Source organism: Podarcis gaigeae, assembly GCF_964106915.1.
Source record: "Podarcis gaigeae genome assembly, chromosome: 9".
Lineage (NCBI taxonomy): Eukaryota > Metazoa > Chordata > Lepidosauria > Squamata > Lacertidae > Podarcis > Podarcis gaigeae.
This window is the reverse complement of record NC_139685.1, coordinates 39,074,285-39,089,307: the sequence shown is the minus strand read 5'-3', so window position 1 is coordinate 39,089,307 and position 15,023 is coordinate 39,074,285. Positions and strand designations below refer to the sequence as shown.

General features: G+C 45.7%; 1 protein-coding gene across 1 annotated transcript in view; it reads right to left on the bottom strand.

Moving 5' to 3' along the window:
- The window catches only part of PDGFC (platelet derived growth factor C), a 107,422-nt gene extending 101,182 nt beyond the window's left edge, over positions 1 to 6,240 (bottom strand). The window contains exon 1 of the mRNA XM_083755961.1: positions 4,743 to 6,240. Coding sequence (XP_083612087.1) covers positions 4,743 to 4,860 — 118 coding nt within the window. The 5' untranslated portion in view covers positions 4,861 to 6,240. The remainder of the gene's footprint in view (positions 1 to 4,742) is intronic.
- Positions 6,241 to 15,023: the final 8,783 nt, after the last annotated feature.

The window sequence follows — 15,023 nt, the reverse complement described above, 5'->3', positions numbered from 1 at the left end:
GTAATGGCAATTCTAAAGAACCATATAAAATATTGTTATGTAATAGACCAGGGGTCCCCAAACTAAGGCTCGTGGGCTGGATAAGGCCCGAGGGACTTGTTTATCCGGCCCGTGGCTACCCCCACTGCCCACTACTGCCGCCCGCTCTTACTGGTGCTACGCTGCACGGCTGCCCACTTCCAGGTCGAAGGAGCACTGGAAATAGCTTGTGCGCATGCGCAAGCGTTATTTCTGGTGCACATCCGAGTTGGAGGAGGCCCATGCACATGCGCACAAGCTATTTCCGGTGCTCCTCCAACTCCGAAGTGCGCCGGAAATAGTGTGTGTGCATGCGTATGGGCACGTGCTCCCCCGCCCTCCGGCCTGCCATGGGATCGGTGCTGGAGACACCGGCCTGAGGCGCAGTAAGTTTGCTGCCCCCTGTAATAGACAGTGGCCACAATTTAGGAGGCAGTGGTAGAACATATGCATTGCATTCAGAAGCCCCCAGGGCAATTTCTGGCATCTCCAGTTAAAAGTATCTGATAGCAGGTGATTTGAAAGACTTGAAACCCTAAACCATAAAATTCAATGCTAGTCCACATACTAGGCTGGATAGGCAAATATCTGACCAGATACAACGCAACATCCTATGTTCCCTTAGAGAACAAATGTATAGAATTAGGATCAGACTGTGACACTGCAATCCTATGTGCACTTCCTTGGAAATGAATCTCATTGAACTCAGTAGAACATGCTTTGAAGTAAAACATGCTATCAAGCTAGCAGACAACCCCCCCCCCCAAAAAAAACACCACCCTTGATAGTACTGTTATTAAGACGGTATATGTAATAATGCCATGAGAACAGCTACATTACAATGGCAACTTCAAGTAGTTTTACTTGCTTCAGGTAGCTTAATCTAACAGGCACAAAGCGTTTTAAGTCGCGGGAGGGTGCAAAAATCACTCTAATTATGGTAAGTTAAAATAGTCCAACCAGAATTAATGGGTTAATGAATAATAAATAATGTGATAAGAACATTAAGTGGAAGTGTAGGCTAATTTTTACATTAGAATCCATGCTGCACTACCAAAGTAGAGACTATAAATCAAAGTAGCCTGCAGTTCAGATATATAAACAGACTTAAGACAGTATAATTACAAAAAGGGCATTTATGTGTGGTTCATTTATTTACTTAAGGTTCACTTAAGACCCAGTGATGCCACTAGTATACCTCATTCCATGCCAGGTGGAACTTGGGTACTGAAGTAAAAATAAATAAATGAAACTATCAAAACTCTATGAAGTGTAGTATAGAAAGTGCTACTATTCTAGTAATTTCTCTACTCTATTACTTTGCTTACAAGTTTACATATGAACCAACCCAGACCCTTCAATCGTCATCTGAGGCCTTTCTTCGTGTGCCTCATCCAAGAGCAGCAACATGAGATTGGCCCTTTTCTGTGGTGGCTCCATGCTTGTGGAATGCTCTCCCCAGAGAAGCTCGCCTGTCACCTTTGTCACATATCTTTATGGAGGTGCCAGGCAAAAACAGTCCTCTTCTTCTAGGCCTTTGGTTACTTAAACAATACCCCTCTTTTAAAGGGGGGTATTGTATTTGTTTGTTACTATGTTATGCATTTTTGTGTTTTAATATTGTAAACCACCCTGCGATCCCCAGATAAATGTCCTGTGTGAGTTTTTGGAGGCAGTTGGAGGATGGATGGTCTAATGGGTTGAGGTTGAATCCTGACAAGACAGAAATACTGTTTTTTTGGGGGGGATAGGGGGCAGGTGGGTGTTGGGGACTCCCTGGTCCCGAATGGGGAAACTGTGCTCCTGAAGGAGCAGGTGTGCAGCCTGGGAGTCATTTTGTACTCACAGCTGTCCATAGAGGCACAGGTCAATTCTGTGTCCAGGGCACCTATTTACCAGCTCCAACTGATATGCTGGCTGAGACCATACCTGCCTGCAGTCTGTTTCACCAGAGTGGTGCATTTTCTGGTTATCTCTTGCTTGGACCCCTGCAATGCACTCTGCATGGGGCTACCTTTGAAGCTGATTTGGAAACTACAACTAATCCAGTATGCAGCAGCTAGACTGGTGACTGGGAGCAGCCACTGGGATCATATAACGCTGGTCCTAAAAGATCTCCACTGGCTCCCAGTATGTTTCCAAGCACAATTCAAAGTGTTGGCTAGTTGGGCTGGGGGGGGGGACTCCTGAGACAGCAAATACCAAGATCATATAACACTGATCCTGAAAGACGTACATTGGCTCGCAGTACATTTTCGAGCACAATTCAAAGTGTTGGTGCTGACCTTTAAAGCACTAAACGGCCCTGACCCAGTATACCTGAAGGAGCATTTCCACACCCATCACTCAGCCCAGACTCTGAAGTCCTGGTCTGAGGGTCTTCTGGCAGTTTCATCACTGCGAGAAGTGAAGTTACAGGGTACCAGGCAGATGGTCTTCTCAGTAGTGGCACCCTCCCTGTGGAATGCCCTTCCATCAGATGTCAAGGTGATAAAGAACTACACAACTTTTGGAAGACATCTGAAGACAGCCCTGGAATGGGAAGTTTTTAATATTTGACATTTTACTATGTTCTTATATGTGCTGTAAGCAGCCCAGACTGGCTGGTGAAGCACAGCCAGATGGGTGGGGTATAAATTATAAAAGTGTTGTTGTTGTTGTTGTTGTTGTTGTTGTTGTTAAACTCAGGCATATTGTCATACAAATATATCTTTAAGGGACCTTATTGAAATTGCCTCCTTCAGCAGAAAAGACAAGATGTGGAGGTATTCATCGCCAAACTCCTAGGGGAAATACAGTTTATACATTTAACCAACAAATAGGGGGCCCTGTTTTGTCTCAACTAAGGATGAAAGGGTAATTTTGATCTCTTCAGCCCACATCCCATGTGATTACAGAGGCAGTGCAATCCACAAGCAACATCAGCCACCATGTTCATTCTCTCACAAAGCTAAACCTGTTCAAGAGGAAATATTCCCATTGAGATGGTTAGCAGAATCACGGTATAATATAGGTTTTCTGTTCATTGGTTATCACAGAATCCTGTGAAACCCTGAAACCTCCACCCCACTGAGGAACTGGAGGGCAATGAAGGTGAAGAAATCTCTACTGTTATGAAAGGTAGATGCTTTCCTTAGCTTCAAATACAAAGGTTGGTGTGATCAGTTTTCTGTGGATGTAGAGTTGGGCTTCTGACTCTTTTGATCATATTCCCATGGCCCTCTGCAGTCACTCTGATCCCTGGGCTGTTCTTTGATCAGTAGCTCTAGCACTATGCAGGTGCCATATGTCATCATATTAGAAACCAACAGCAATACGAATCCCTCTTGCTGAATTTAATAGCACAAGGCACATTCTACAAATTCATATAACAGTAGGGGACTATTTGGTTCTCTGTTAACTTTGTAACAAAAAATCCCTCATGCAATATATATGGAGGAAGACCAATTTTCAAGGAACACAAGGGATTTTCACTGGTCTGCACTGACATCTTCAAAGCTGATATGTCATTCAGTACTACATTCACTTTTTCCTACTGCAAGTTTAAGATCTCTCTCTCCCCCCACCCCACCCCACCCCCCGCTGCCTTCTTACTGATGCCTGTTTGGCTAGTTTGCATCCTGATGAAATCACATCTTTCTAGCTAGCAAGGAAACTACTAAAACATTTTCCCCTTACATTAGCACACACCACTGGAAAACAGGGTGTTTAATAGCCTAAATTTAGGCAGCCTACATTCGTGGTGCGGTTTCATATGGCATATAACATTTCTGTTTGCAAAGTATTCCTTTAAATGGCTTTGTAATAGAAGATCAAGGGGGGAAGGCCTTCAAAAATCTGAATAATGTAAATCATATGGAGTTCGGAGGCTAAGCAAATTACACACACTGAAGCTGCCCCTCTCTATGAAAGGAGCCTTTCTCCAGGTCTGCTCAACCCCAGCCCAAAGGAACTTGCATTTGAGAGTTTTCTAAACATTTCAGGTACACTTGAAAGCTTAAAAAAGTTACTCTCATTTCCTATGCAGCAGATTAGCTTGTTTCCAGCACGTGCAAAGGAAGAGGTCATTCTCCAGGAACCCACACTATACAGAGGCATATTGGGGGGGGGGTGTGCAAAAAAAAGGTAATTACAACAGGCACACCAACCAATTCACAGAGAGCACTTTCAAGGAGGGAGGGAGGGAGGGAGGAAGAGTTAATAAGTTCCCTATCTTCTAGAGCGCTTAATTGGTGCCCTTTTTACCTATCCTGCTCTAGTTAACGAGGTTGACAAGTTTCCTGGAGTGACAAACACGCCGTGAAGTCAGACCTGCCAAGTCTCATTCATTTTGGCTTCAGTCTTTCCAGGCTCACTCTGGCATAGGGCGATGTTTTCCCTCCCAGTGTGCGAGTTTCAAAGGAGATCTTTACAGCCTCGCTGGAAACAGTAGGGAGGGCTTCTTGTTTCCAGCGTGAAAACACAGGCGCCCTTTAAAAAGTTGTCACCCAGCCGCTCCACGACAGCCCAACCCCTGAGGCTCTTTTTTGCAGAAGCAGCAAGAAGAAGGGAATGCAAAAAAACCCAAAAAACAAAAACCTTCCCTGCCCCGGCGACTCCTCCTTCTCCCCCAGCGTGTGTTGCTCGCTGCAACTACACTCTTATTATGCCTTCTCTCTAGACACAACAAAAACACGCACGCAAAAGAGAGAGAGAGATCTCGGGTGATGTGGGGTTTTCCTTACCGTTTTGTTCCTTGGCGCTGGAGAACTGGAACTTGCTGCTGAGATTCGACTCGCCTTGGGCTCCCTGTCTTGGGCTGACCAGGGCAGATGTCAGCAAGAAGAACCCGAAGAGGAGCATTTGGCAGGCTGGGGGGGTTGAAGCTCTTCGCAGGCACACAACGCAAGCCAGGCACTTGCCGAGAGATCAGGTCCTTTTCACCACCTCCACCAGCCCGCGAAGCCTGCAGCGCTGGCGAGAAAGGAGCAGCAGCCCTGAGCCTGCTCGAGCAGCCGAGAAGAGCGGGGTAGTTTCCACATAATCCCATCCAAAACTTTTCTCTCCCTCGGCAGCCTTTTCCCCTCCGCGTCTCCAGGGTTCAACCCCCACCCTCCTCCTCCTCCTTCTTCTTTTCCTCCTTCTTCTAAGGTTCACAAATCAGGTTCCCAAGGAGGACGCAACAATCCTGGAAAATAGTTGCTGGGGGAAGCAGAAGCAGAAGAAAAGGGGGCGCCAGAAGGCACTGCTGGATCGGAGGAGCACCTGTCAGCTTCGGGAACAAGAAACTACCCAACAAACCGAGGGAAAGGGGTGGGGAAAAGAGCTCCCTTTGGGAGGAAAGGAAGCGGGGAGGGGGACACCACACACACACACACACACACACACACGCACCACCTTCTCGGCTTCTCTTTCTCTCTCCCCGCGACTAAGCAGCCACGACGCTGCCAGGAGAGCCAGCTTCTTTCACCCCCTGGCTGGGAGTCCCGGGTTTTTTCTCTCCTCGCCTTCACGTGTTTCTGCCATTCCCCCTCATCGCTCCTGAGGAGAAGGAGGGAGGGGGCGGAGGCTCGGAATGGGTGGGAAAGGAAAATAAAAGTGATCAGCAAGCCACGACCCAGGCAGGCAGGGAAGGGGGGAGGGAGGAAGGAGAGAAGGAGGATAAGCGAGGAAGCGAGCGAGCAAACTCACTCCGGGCTCCCCGCTCGCCTTTCCCAAGGAGCAGCACCTGGTTTCAGTTTTGCGCCCCAGAAGTTTTGCTTGGAAGTTTTGCTTGAAAAAAACGCGAGAGTCCCCTGAAAAGCAACCTTTTTCTTTCTTTTAACCTCAGAGCTACTTTCTGTCACACACGCGCGCGCGCACACACACAGACACGAGCGCGCGCGCGGCGCCTTGGTCTGCTCCACCCCGAATTCTTGCGCGCCCTCCCTTCTCGCGCCAACTCTCCTCCTCGCAGAGCCTTCTATGGTCTTATCACAGGCCAGTTCTGGAGTCTCCTTCGAACTACCCAAAGATCCTCCTTTCTTCCCCTCCACTCGCAGTTGGCGGCCCCAACCTGCCCCGCTGTCGCCTCCTCCTCCTCCTCCTCCAGGTCTGGCGGGAAAAGGTGGTTGTGGTGAGAAGGAATCCTCCCCCCGCCTCCCGCCGCCACTGCAGGAAGGGCCGCCGCCGCCGCCGCAACAGCAGCAGCAGCAGGAGCGCGCAGGAAGCCCAGGCAGGAGCGGCCAGTCAGTCAGGCGTGCCCGGCTGCGGCGCAGGGTGACGTTCGCTCTTGTTCAGCAGGCGGCGGCGGCGGCACCAGCAACCGAAAAGTCGTGCAAAGTTCAAGCGAGCTGCTGCTGGACTCCCGTGCGCGCTCCCTCTTTCTCGACGGCTGCCAACTGGCCGCGTAAGAACAGGTGCTGTAAAGGAGGAAAGAGCAGCGGATGATAAGGCGCGTTGTTGGGCCAAGGGTTCCACCGCTGACTGCTGCTTCTGCGGTTTCTGAAGCTGCGCAGGAGCGCTGTGTCTCTGTGCGTACGCAGAGTGCATTTTCTCCAGCCGCAATCCCACCCTCCCCGCATCGGAGGTTAGGAGCTTCCATGTACCCTCGCATCTTCCTTTTTAGAAATCAACTATTAGAATGGCCACTCGGTTTAGCTTCCTTATCCAAGCAGGGGGAATGTTTCCAAGCAAAGGGAAAAGGAGGGGGGCATGGTAGAAGTCCCCCCCCCACGTCAAGTTCAGCTCAGTGGGCTCTCTTGCACTTAACAAAGCTGACTTGGTAAACTATGGTTTGGTGTGAGCTTTTCCACCAACACACACTGCCCTCACCCCTCTTTGCTCCTCCCCAGCTCTTTTCACATACTAGGATTGGTGTGTGTGGGTGTGTGAACCCTGCTCTCCTTTGGGTCCTGAAGTTCCCTGGGTGACCTTGGGCCAGTTACTATCTGTCAGACTAATCTACCTCACAGAGTTGTTGTGAGGTTGGGGAAACCAGGGAAACCACCGTAACCTCCTTGGTGAAAAGGTAGGATGTAAAACAAGTAAATAATTAAGCTTTGGCAATTCTAGTCCTGGTTTGTTCAATCCAGAGTTCCCTGTTAATGTCTGGGTTTGCTATGGATTTGCTAAACTCTGGGTTTGCTATGGATTTGCTAAAACGTATTTAAGCCAGTGCTATTTTTCTAGAAAAAAAGATGCCGGAACTCACCATGAACACCTCCCTCATTCAATGGTGCTTACCTGAGAGGTCCCATAACCCACTTGAGAGGAGCCGGAAGTGAGTTCCTGTGAGTTCCCCCTGGGGGGAAGCCCTGATTTAAGCCAAAATCAAATCTCAGACTATGTAGTACAGTTTGGCCCTTTGTATGAAATCTCGCCCCACTGCTCTGTTGGCCATCATTGCCCCTTAAGATTGCTGAGGTGACAATAGAAGTCACAGATTGTGGAATTGCTCTTTTCACGGACACTGGCAACTGCAGTTCTTGGATTGGCCAGCAAGACCAGTGAAAAATTGTTGACTAGTAAGGCTAGTTAGAAGGGACGCGGGTGGCGCTGTGGGTAAAACCTCAGCGCCTAGGACTTGCCAATCGCATGGTTGGCGGTTCGAATCCCCGCGGCGGGGTGCGCTCCCGTCGTTCGGTCCCAGCGCCTGCTAACCTAGCAGTTCGAAAGCACCTCCGGGTGCAAGTAGATAAATAGGGACCGTTTACCAGCGGGAAGGTAAACGGTGTTCCGTGTGCTGCGCTGGTTCGCCAGTTGCAGCTTGTCACGCTAGCCATGTGACCCGGAAGTGTCTGCGGACAGCGCTGGCTCCCAGCCTATAGAGTGAGATGAGCGCACAACCCTAGAGTCTGGCAAGACTGGCCTGTACGGGCAGGGGTACCTTTACCTTTAAGGCTAGTTAGAGGAAGGGGAAGATGCTGCTCCAAACCTGATAGAAAACTTCCAGAGGCCTGCTATGCTTTGCCCATCTCTGTTCCAGGGTCTAATGGAGCCCCCTACCTGCCACCAGGTAATTTTGGGTAAGAATGGAGAAGTAAAGGATTGATTGAGTGCCAGGCTGAATCATTTCATTTGAGTTCCGTCTGAATCAAGTGTCTGAAGCTCCACTGTTATGAGTCCAGTCCTACTAATTACTCTGTAAACCTCCAGATGTTTTGGACTGGAACTGTCGTCACATGCTGATGAGAGCTGTCATTCCAAAACATCTAGATGACACCAGGTTGGTGAGGTCTGCTTTAAACAAAATCCTGAAGCACAAAAATAAGGAACCCAGTGTATAGGAACATACACAAATGGGGGGGGGGCAGGGGTTCAAGCTAGCATACAAAAACACAATATATGGCAAGCAGAGTGCAACGAATGTGTTCATCACAATATACTTGCTACTACAAGGCATACAAGGACACGGGTGGCGCTGTGGGTTAAACCACAGAGCCTAGGACTTGCCGATCAGAAGGCTGGCAGTTCGAATCCCCGTGACGGGGTGAGCTCCCGTTGCTCTGTCCCAGCTCCTGCCAACCTAGCAGTTCGAAAGCACATCAAAGTGCAAGTAGATAAATAGGTACCGCTCCAGCGGGAAGGTAAACGGTGTTTCCGTGCGCTGCTCTGGTTCGCCAGAAGCGGCTTAGTCATGCTAGCCACATGACCCAGAATTTGTACGCCAGCTCCCTCAGCCAGTAAAGAGAGATGTGCGCCGCAACCCCAGAGTCAGTCACGACTGGACCTAATGGTCAGGGGTCCATTTACAGGCATACAGTACATGCAAGCAGTACTCCAGAACCATCAAAATAAATACAATATTGCAATGAATGACATATTTTCATTATCTCGGATGCAAGGAAATTATTGGGAGCAGCGGAGCAGCTGTAGCAAACAGGACTGGCACCCAGGTATCCCAGTTACAAAGAGAAACTCCTTCAGCCGGTGAAGTTAACAAGGTCCCACATTGGGTATGAGTAGAGGCAACTGCTGTGTGCTGGCAGAGCACAATAAGCTAAAACCAAAACGACAACATTTTGATACTTGCAATCCAACAGCCACCCTCTCTGCTTCTGTTATACCAATGTGCATTGCATTAATATATTATTACAGTTTTATTATTTGATATACAGTTGTGAAATAATCACAGTTAAAGACTAATGAAAACAAAAGTATGTTCATACATGTGGGCCATTAGGAATATACCCTACACAGAGTTTAAATATGCAACCTATAATAAATAAACCAACCTTAACTGTGATCTAAAGAGTTTGTAAATCAGGTATAGATGCTTTTTAGCAAAGGCAATAAAATTTAATTATACATTCCTGCCAAGTATGTTCCAACAGCAATTCGTTTCAGTCTAATACTAGTGTATAATTTATATAGTAGACGAGCCCAGGTCCTAGGTATTATATAGGATACTAGCTGTCACTCCCAGAGTCAGAAATAAAAAAGGAATGCGCTGTTCCTAAGTAAAAAATGTATATGATCATAAATTATTAGTAAATGTAAGCTGCCAGACTATTTTAGGACAGTATGGTTTCAATAAGTTTATCTTCATTTTTTAAAAAAAGAATAATAATCTACAATAGAAAGCTTGTTCTGTTTTAGAATGTGCATTTTCAGTAGAACAATCCCAGTAAGGATTATACCAATTTACATCATTGGATAATTTGAACCATCTGGATTAGCTTCTATAAAGTATGTGTAGATTCAAAAGCCTGCTGCTTTTGTCTGCTTTTTCCATTCTTAATATATAAAGTTTTAAATACGATCAGTTTCAGTTTGTGGTGCTGGAAGGTAAAGTCAATCCGCTATGGCTTTGAAAGAAACAAGCCACAAAGAAACTGTAAGAGACTTCTGGAGCAGAAGCAATGTCTCAACATCATCTTTAGCACGGAGGGAAGTTCTAAAATTAAGCTGTATTACCTAAGGTTGTTTATTTAATATGTACTTCACATTAAATCCTTATGTAGTCATGTCCTGCAGATTAAAGAAACTAACTTAGCTTTAACTCTTTCTTCTACAATATTGCATCAAGAGAGGCTGTTTCTAATATGTATTTGGAGGGCCTGTCATGTAGAGTTAGGAATATATTAAGTTGTCAGAGTTACATAAAATCCTCTATAAATTTGTGCCTTTCAGTGGCCAAAGTTGCTTCAGTTTCTAATAGGTCAAGATGCATGTGACTAACTACTGCTTACTTCTGGTTTATGTTTCTCATAACCCCAGACAGTATCAGTGCCTCCAGATGTTTATTGGCAACTCGATTCAGTGAATGTGTATTACCACTAGGACAAGTCTGAACTTGCCTGGTCTATTAATCTATCAGGGAAGGATCTTGTAGTTTGCTGAGCCTGTTAATAGCCCAATCTTCTTATAAAGATAGCACCAGATTAATTGTTAAAAGCTTGGAATTAGGTCAGGTGAGGGAGAAGTTGGATTCCATGAAGTGGCCCCTTTCAGGACATTTTTTTTAACAAGCAAAGGATGCGAGAGATTCTTCTCCGCTTCTCATGAATTCTCCCCTCCCTGTGAACTTGCACTGCCCTCCACTTATACCCTTTTAATTTTGCTTCGCCCAATTTCCCTAGGTTCCCGCTAGACTCTGTTATTTAGGATTTGCCATCACTTCTGAAGCAAGAAGAGGAAGAACTCCTCCTTAGCAAAGGTAACAGTGGCACCAGTTGGCATGAGGCTACAAAGAAGACGAGAGAGGACTAATTGGTCTCCATGACCTCCTGCTTTCCTGCTGGCAGAGGTGGATTTAGGGGAGCACGACTGGTTCGGTCGCACTGGGTGTGGAGCCTCAAGGATGCCACAACAACAATTTACAATGGAGCCTGAAAGGCAGAGGGGGAGCCAAATTTTGGACACCGCTGAAATTTGAGACCCCAAGATCCACCACTGTTGCTGGAGATTGCTGAGTTTTTAGTTCACTCCCATGATTCTTGGGTATAAATAAGACTAGCAATATTAGTTACCTAAAGGGCGAGGGGCTCTCTCATCCTTTTTTAAAATACAAATTTAAATTAGCTGCTACCAAATTTGCTCTAACCACAGGAACACACAAACACAAACACACACACACACAGAGAGAAAGAGATGTGCAAAACATAGTATGCAGCTGAGATCTTGAAAGTTCAAAGGGCCCCATTGATTTTGGAGAAAAGAGCAAGTTACAGACTGCTTGCCCATTCCTACTGGTTGCAGTTGTGACTGTTATCCCACATTTCTCACATGGGACTCTCACACATCTGTATAGGTTTCCTCAGGCAATATCCCAATCAGGTGCAGACCTGCTTAGCTTCAGCAAGCTTACACTGTGATGAGCCTTCAGACCAAAGGCTAGGCCATAGTTGTGCCACCTTTTAAAATTTTCCAGTTCTTCTTGTTAGCTATTCTGTTACCTTTATGCAAAAGAATGCTGCCGGTATGGAGTGGTATAAACAAAATGCTGGCAGGATTTATATCCATGTCTATTTGCCAGTCAGACTTGGAATATCAACAAACCAGAAAGAATGTCTGACTTGCAAATAGACATTTTTTTTCATCAAAGAAATTATTTATGGTGCCTTTACAAATGAGTAATGTTTCAAGCAGCCTCGACTCTTAAGACTGGCCAAGATTTGTTACATTTGCAAAAGTTAGCACAATATAAGAAATGAGTTAATTCCATATACATGGGTGCCCATATTCCTTGGTAAGCTTAAAGGTAAAGGGACCCCTGATCGTTAAGTCCAGTCGTGGACAACTCTGGGGTTGCAGCGCTCATCTCGCTTTACTGGCCAAGGGAGCCAGTGTTTGTCCGCAGACAGCTTCCAGGTCATGTGGCCAACATGACTAAGCCACTTCTGGTGAACCAGAGCAGCGCACGGAAACGCTGTTTACCTTCCCGCCGGAGCGGTACCTATTTATCTGCTTGCACTTTGACGTGCTTTCAAACTGCTAGGTTGGCAGGAGCTGAGACCGAGCAACGGGAGCTCACCCCGTCATGGGGATTTGAACCGCTGACCTTCCGATCGGCAAGCCCTAGGCTCCGTGGTTTAGACCATAGTGCTACCCGCATCACCACTGCTTGGAGGGTCCCCAATTACAAATGAGGGAAATGAAGTTTAAGACTGAAAATATGTCATTGTGATCAGCTGCGGAACTGAAATGTCATTTCCCCCTAAATAGTGTTGGAGCAACACCTTTTAGAGTGCTCCAGACAGTGGCAGAGCTTCATGCTCCAGCACTGGGGGGCGGAGACCAGGCAGGAGCGGGGGGGGGGGCAGCCACGATGGCACCCCACTGGGATCGCACTGCCAGGGGTGGTGTGTTCCCCCACACACACTTCTCTTCTTCCACTAGTGGCTCCAGAACAGAGTTTGGAATAGGGGTAATATATCAGGTTATCTTTGGCCAGTGCAAGTTTTGCCAGCTTCCTATCCTTAGGATTGCTTTGTACCTTAGACCGCAATCCAGTATACACATTTACTTATAGTAAGTACCATTGAAGTCAGTTGGACTTACTTCTGTTTGAGATGGCATGCATGGGATTGCAGTATTAATAAGCAAATGGCAAAGGCCCCATTTGAACCATGGCTTCCTAATTTGTAGCTCACCACAATATTACACTGCTCTCTGGTGTACACAAGCTGAATAAAAAACATATGACAAATTAGTTGAATATTTAATAACGTAAATAAAAAATAGTTGAGTAAAAAGTAAAACTGCATAACAATATTCACACCACCACTTCTGGTTTGGCTGAGATGTATTCAAAACCATGACATTTAACTCTGTCTAACCTATCTTTGGCTGCCCAAACCATCTCCCTTGGTGCATGTACCAACTCTTCCCTAAGACGCTTGTTTTGCCGGCTGTCACAATATCCAGTAACACACTGCGCTATCTATTTCTTCCCCCTTATCTTTTTCCCCAATTGCATTTGAAAAAGGAATGAGGAGACCCATCCAGGCATGCACTATAAAACCTTTGTAGTAAAATATTTCCAACTTTCTGCAGAAACTGGGTGGGAGTTCTATAGCCACTGGAACTGCTAGAGTTTTCTTTTTAATATCAGCGATAACTATAATTCTTCAATTTTAATGACAGAATGGAGCAGCATTTTTCCATATATACCACAGAGGTGCCCCACATTTATGTCCTGGGTTTTGTAGTTATCCTGTCTCATTTGATGCAGTATATCTGGAAAATATATATTGTTTCACTAGCAGCTTTGATATTTCAAGACCTCTTTCCCATGCTATTAACAAAAGTGGGTTGTTGGTTTTTTTCCATCCAGTCATTTGGAAGCTATATGGAAAAGGAATTTATAAAAGTGCAATAAGACAATATCTGATATTTTCAATTGCCAAGAACTGCTTGCTTGAATACCATATTTGCCTGCGAATATCTTCCATTCTGTCAGTAGAAGTAGAACTGACATCTTCAAGATCCAAATAATTTCTGCTGGGTTAAAGGAGCCCTGCCAACAATGGATGTTTGTGGAAATTCAGCACATAGGGCTAGAATAGTTTCTAGATCTGAGGTTGGAAAAGGTGGATCTGTTTTCAGAGATCTGCAGCATAAACAATCAAAGGATCTATGATTTATGTGAACCTGCTGTCAGATTCCCATGTCCATGTCCCAAAATGATAATTCAAGGGACATTTGGAGAGAACCTGATTGATTCTTTGCGAGTTGGAGAGGACATTTGCTCATTTATAACGGGAGCAGCAAAGGTAAAATCTTTCAACTGAAATGAAACACCATTGTGAAAGAATGCAGAAAACACTGGCTTGTAGACATGTGGGATTAATAAGAATGAGAATAAGAAGATATATGTTCTCTGTGTTAGGTCAGGTCCAGATGGCTCTAATTTGGGAGATTGTGTACACTGTCTCACCACTTCAGGTCCTTCCAGTCCAGATGGCTGGGAACTTCAGTCCATCCTTGACCATCCATTAGCTTGAATGGGTGGTAGGATCCCGCATTAACTGTGCACTCTTCATGGCTTAGCCTCAGAGAGTAAGCATGGGAATGCCCACCTCCACCCCCCAAGGAAAAGGTTTTTTTCTAGAGACTTTCCACACTGCATGAGTACATGACTTGAATGCATGAACTGCCCGGCACCTCAGTCGAGACCATCTTATTAATATGATGGGTGTAATTCAGCATTGTGCTAAGGTAAATATTCCATCAGGGCAGGGAATTCTGCTTGTACATTCTCCCCCTCTCTTCTGCCATATGCCTCCTAAACCTGTTCTAAGAGTTCCCTCTACCCTTGGGGGCTGATTTGGGGCAGACATGGGGGTGCATATGGACGGAGGAAAGCCCCATTGTGCAAGTGGAAATCCTGGCACTGGTGGGACTCATTGTCGTAAAGAAGACAGCTGCCCTTTTCCAGGGAAAGGCTATTGCTGCAAGGAAATCACGTTTTCTCATTGCTTAAATCTCAATATGCTGGCCCTGGGAAATGCAATTTATCCTCCAGCTTTTGCATCTCTTGTTAGTGCTGAGTAGAATGCCGGGATAGAAGAGGAACTTATTCAGTTCACATCTGAAAGCCAACCTACCTGATTTGCACTTTCTGAATCAATACACAATCCGAAACCCAGCTATCCTTTGAAATTCACAGTTGTCTGAATTTTCTGGTGTATTTCTCCAACCAAAGAATGTGCATGTATATTATGGGAAAGTGTGCACAAAATTAAGAATAATAGTAAAAATACGATGCATTTGCAGTTGCAAAAATGTATATATTAGGAGGAAATGCACACAGAAATTTTCAGGACTTTTTTTAAATTTTAAGTTCACACAGTGGTGTAGAAATGGGGCAATTTGAAGCTATGATAGATAAAATGAGAAGTCAAAATTGATAGATTCATTCATCCCCATTAGAATGTGATTGTACTAGGATCACAGCAATACTGTGGCATTACTAGTTACAAGCCGTGTATCCATACAGCCCATGCCAATTTGTGAACGTTTAAGAAGTGTGTTTTAGATATATGCCTGAGCGGTAGTTACAGGGAGCATATCTTCCCTTCTTTTTTTGCTTAAAATGGCAA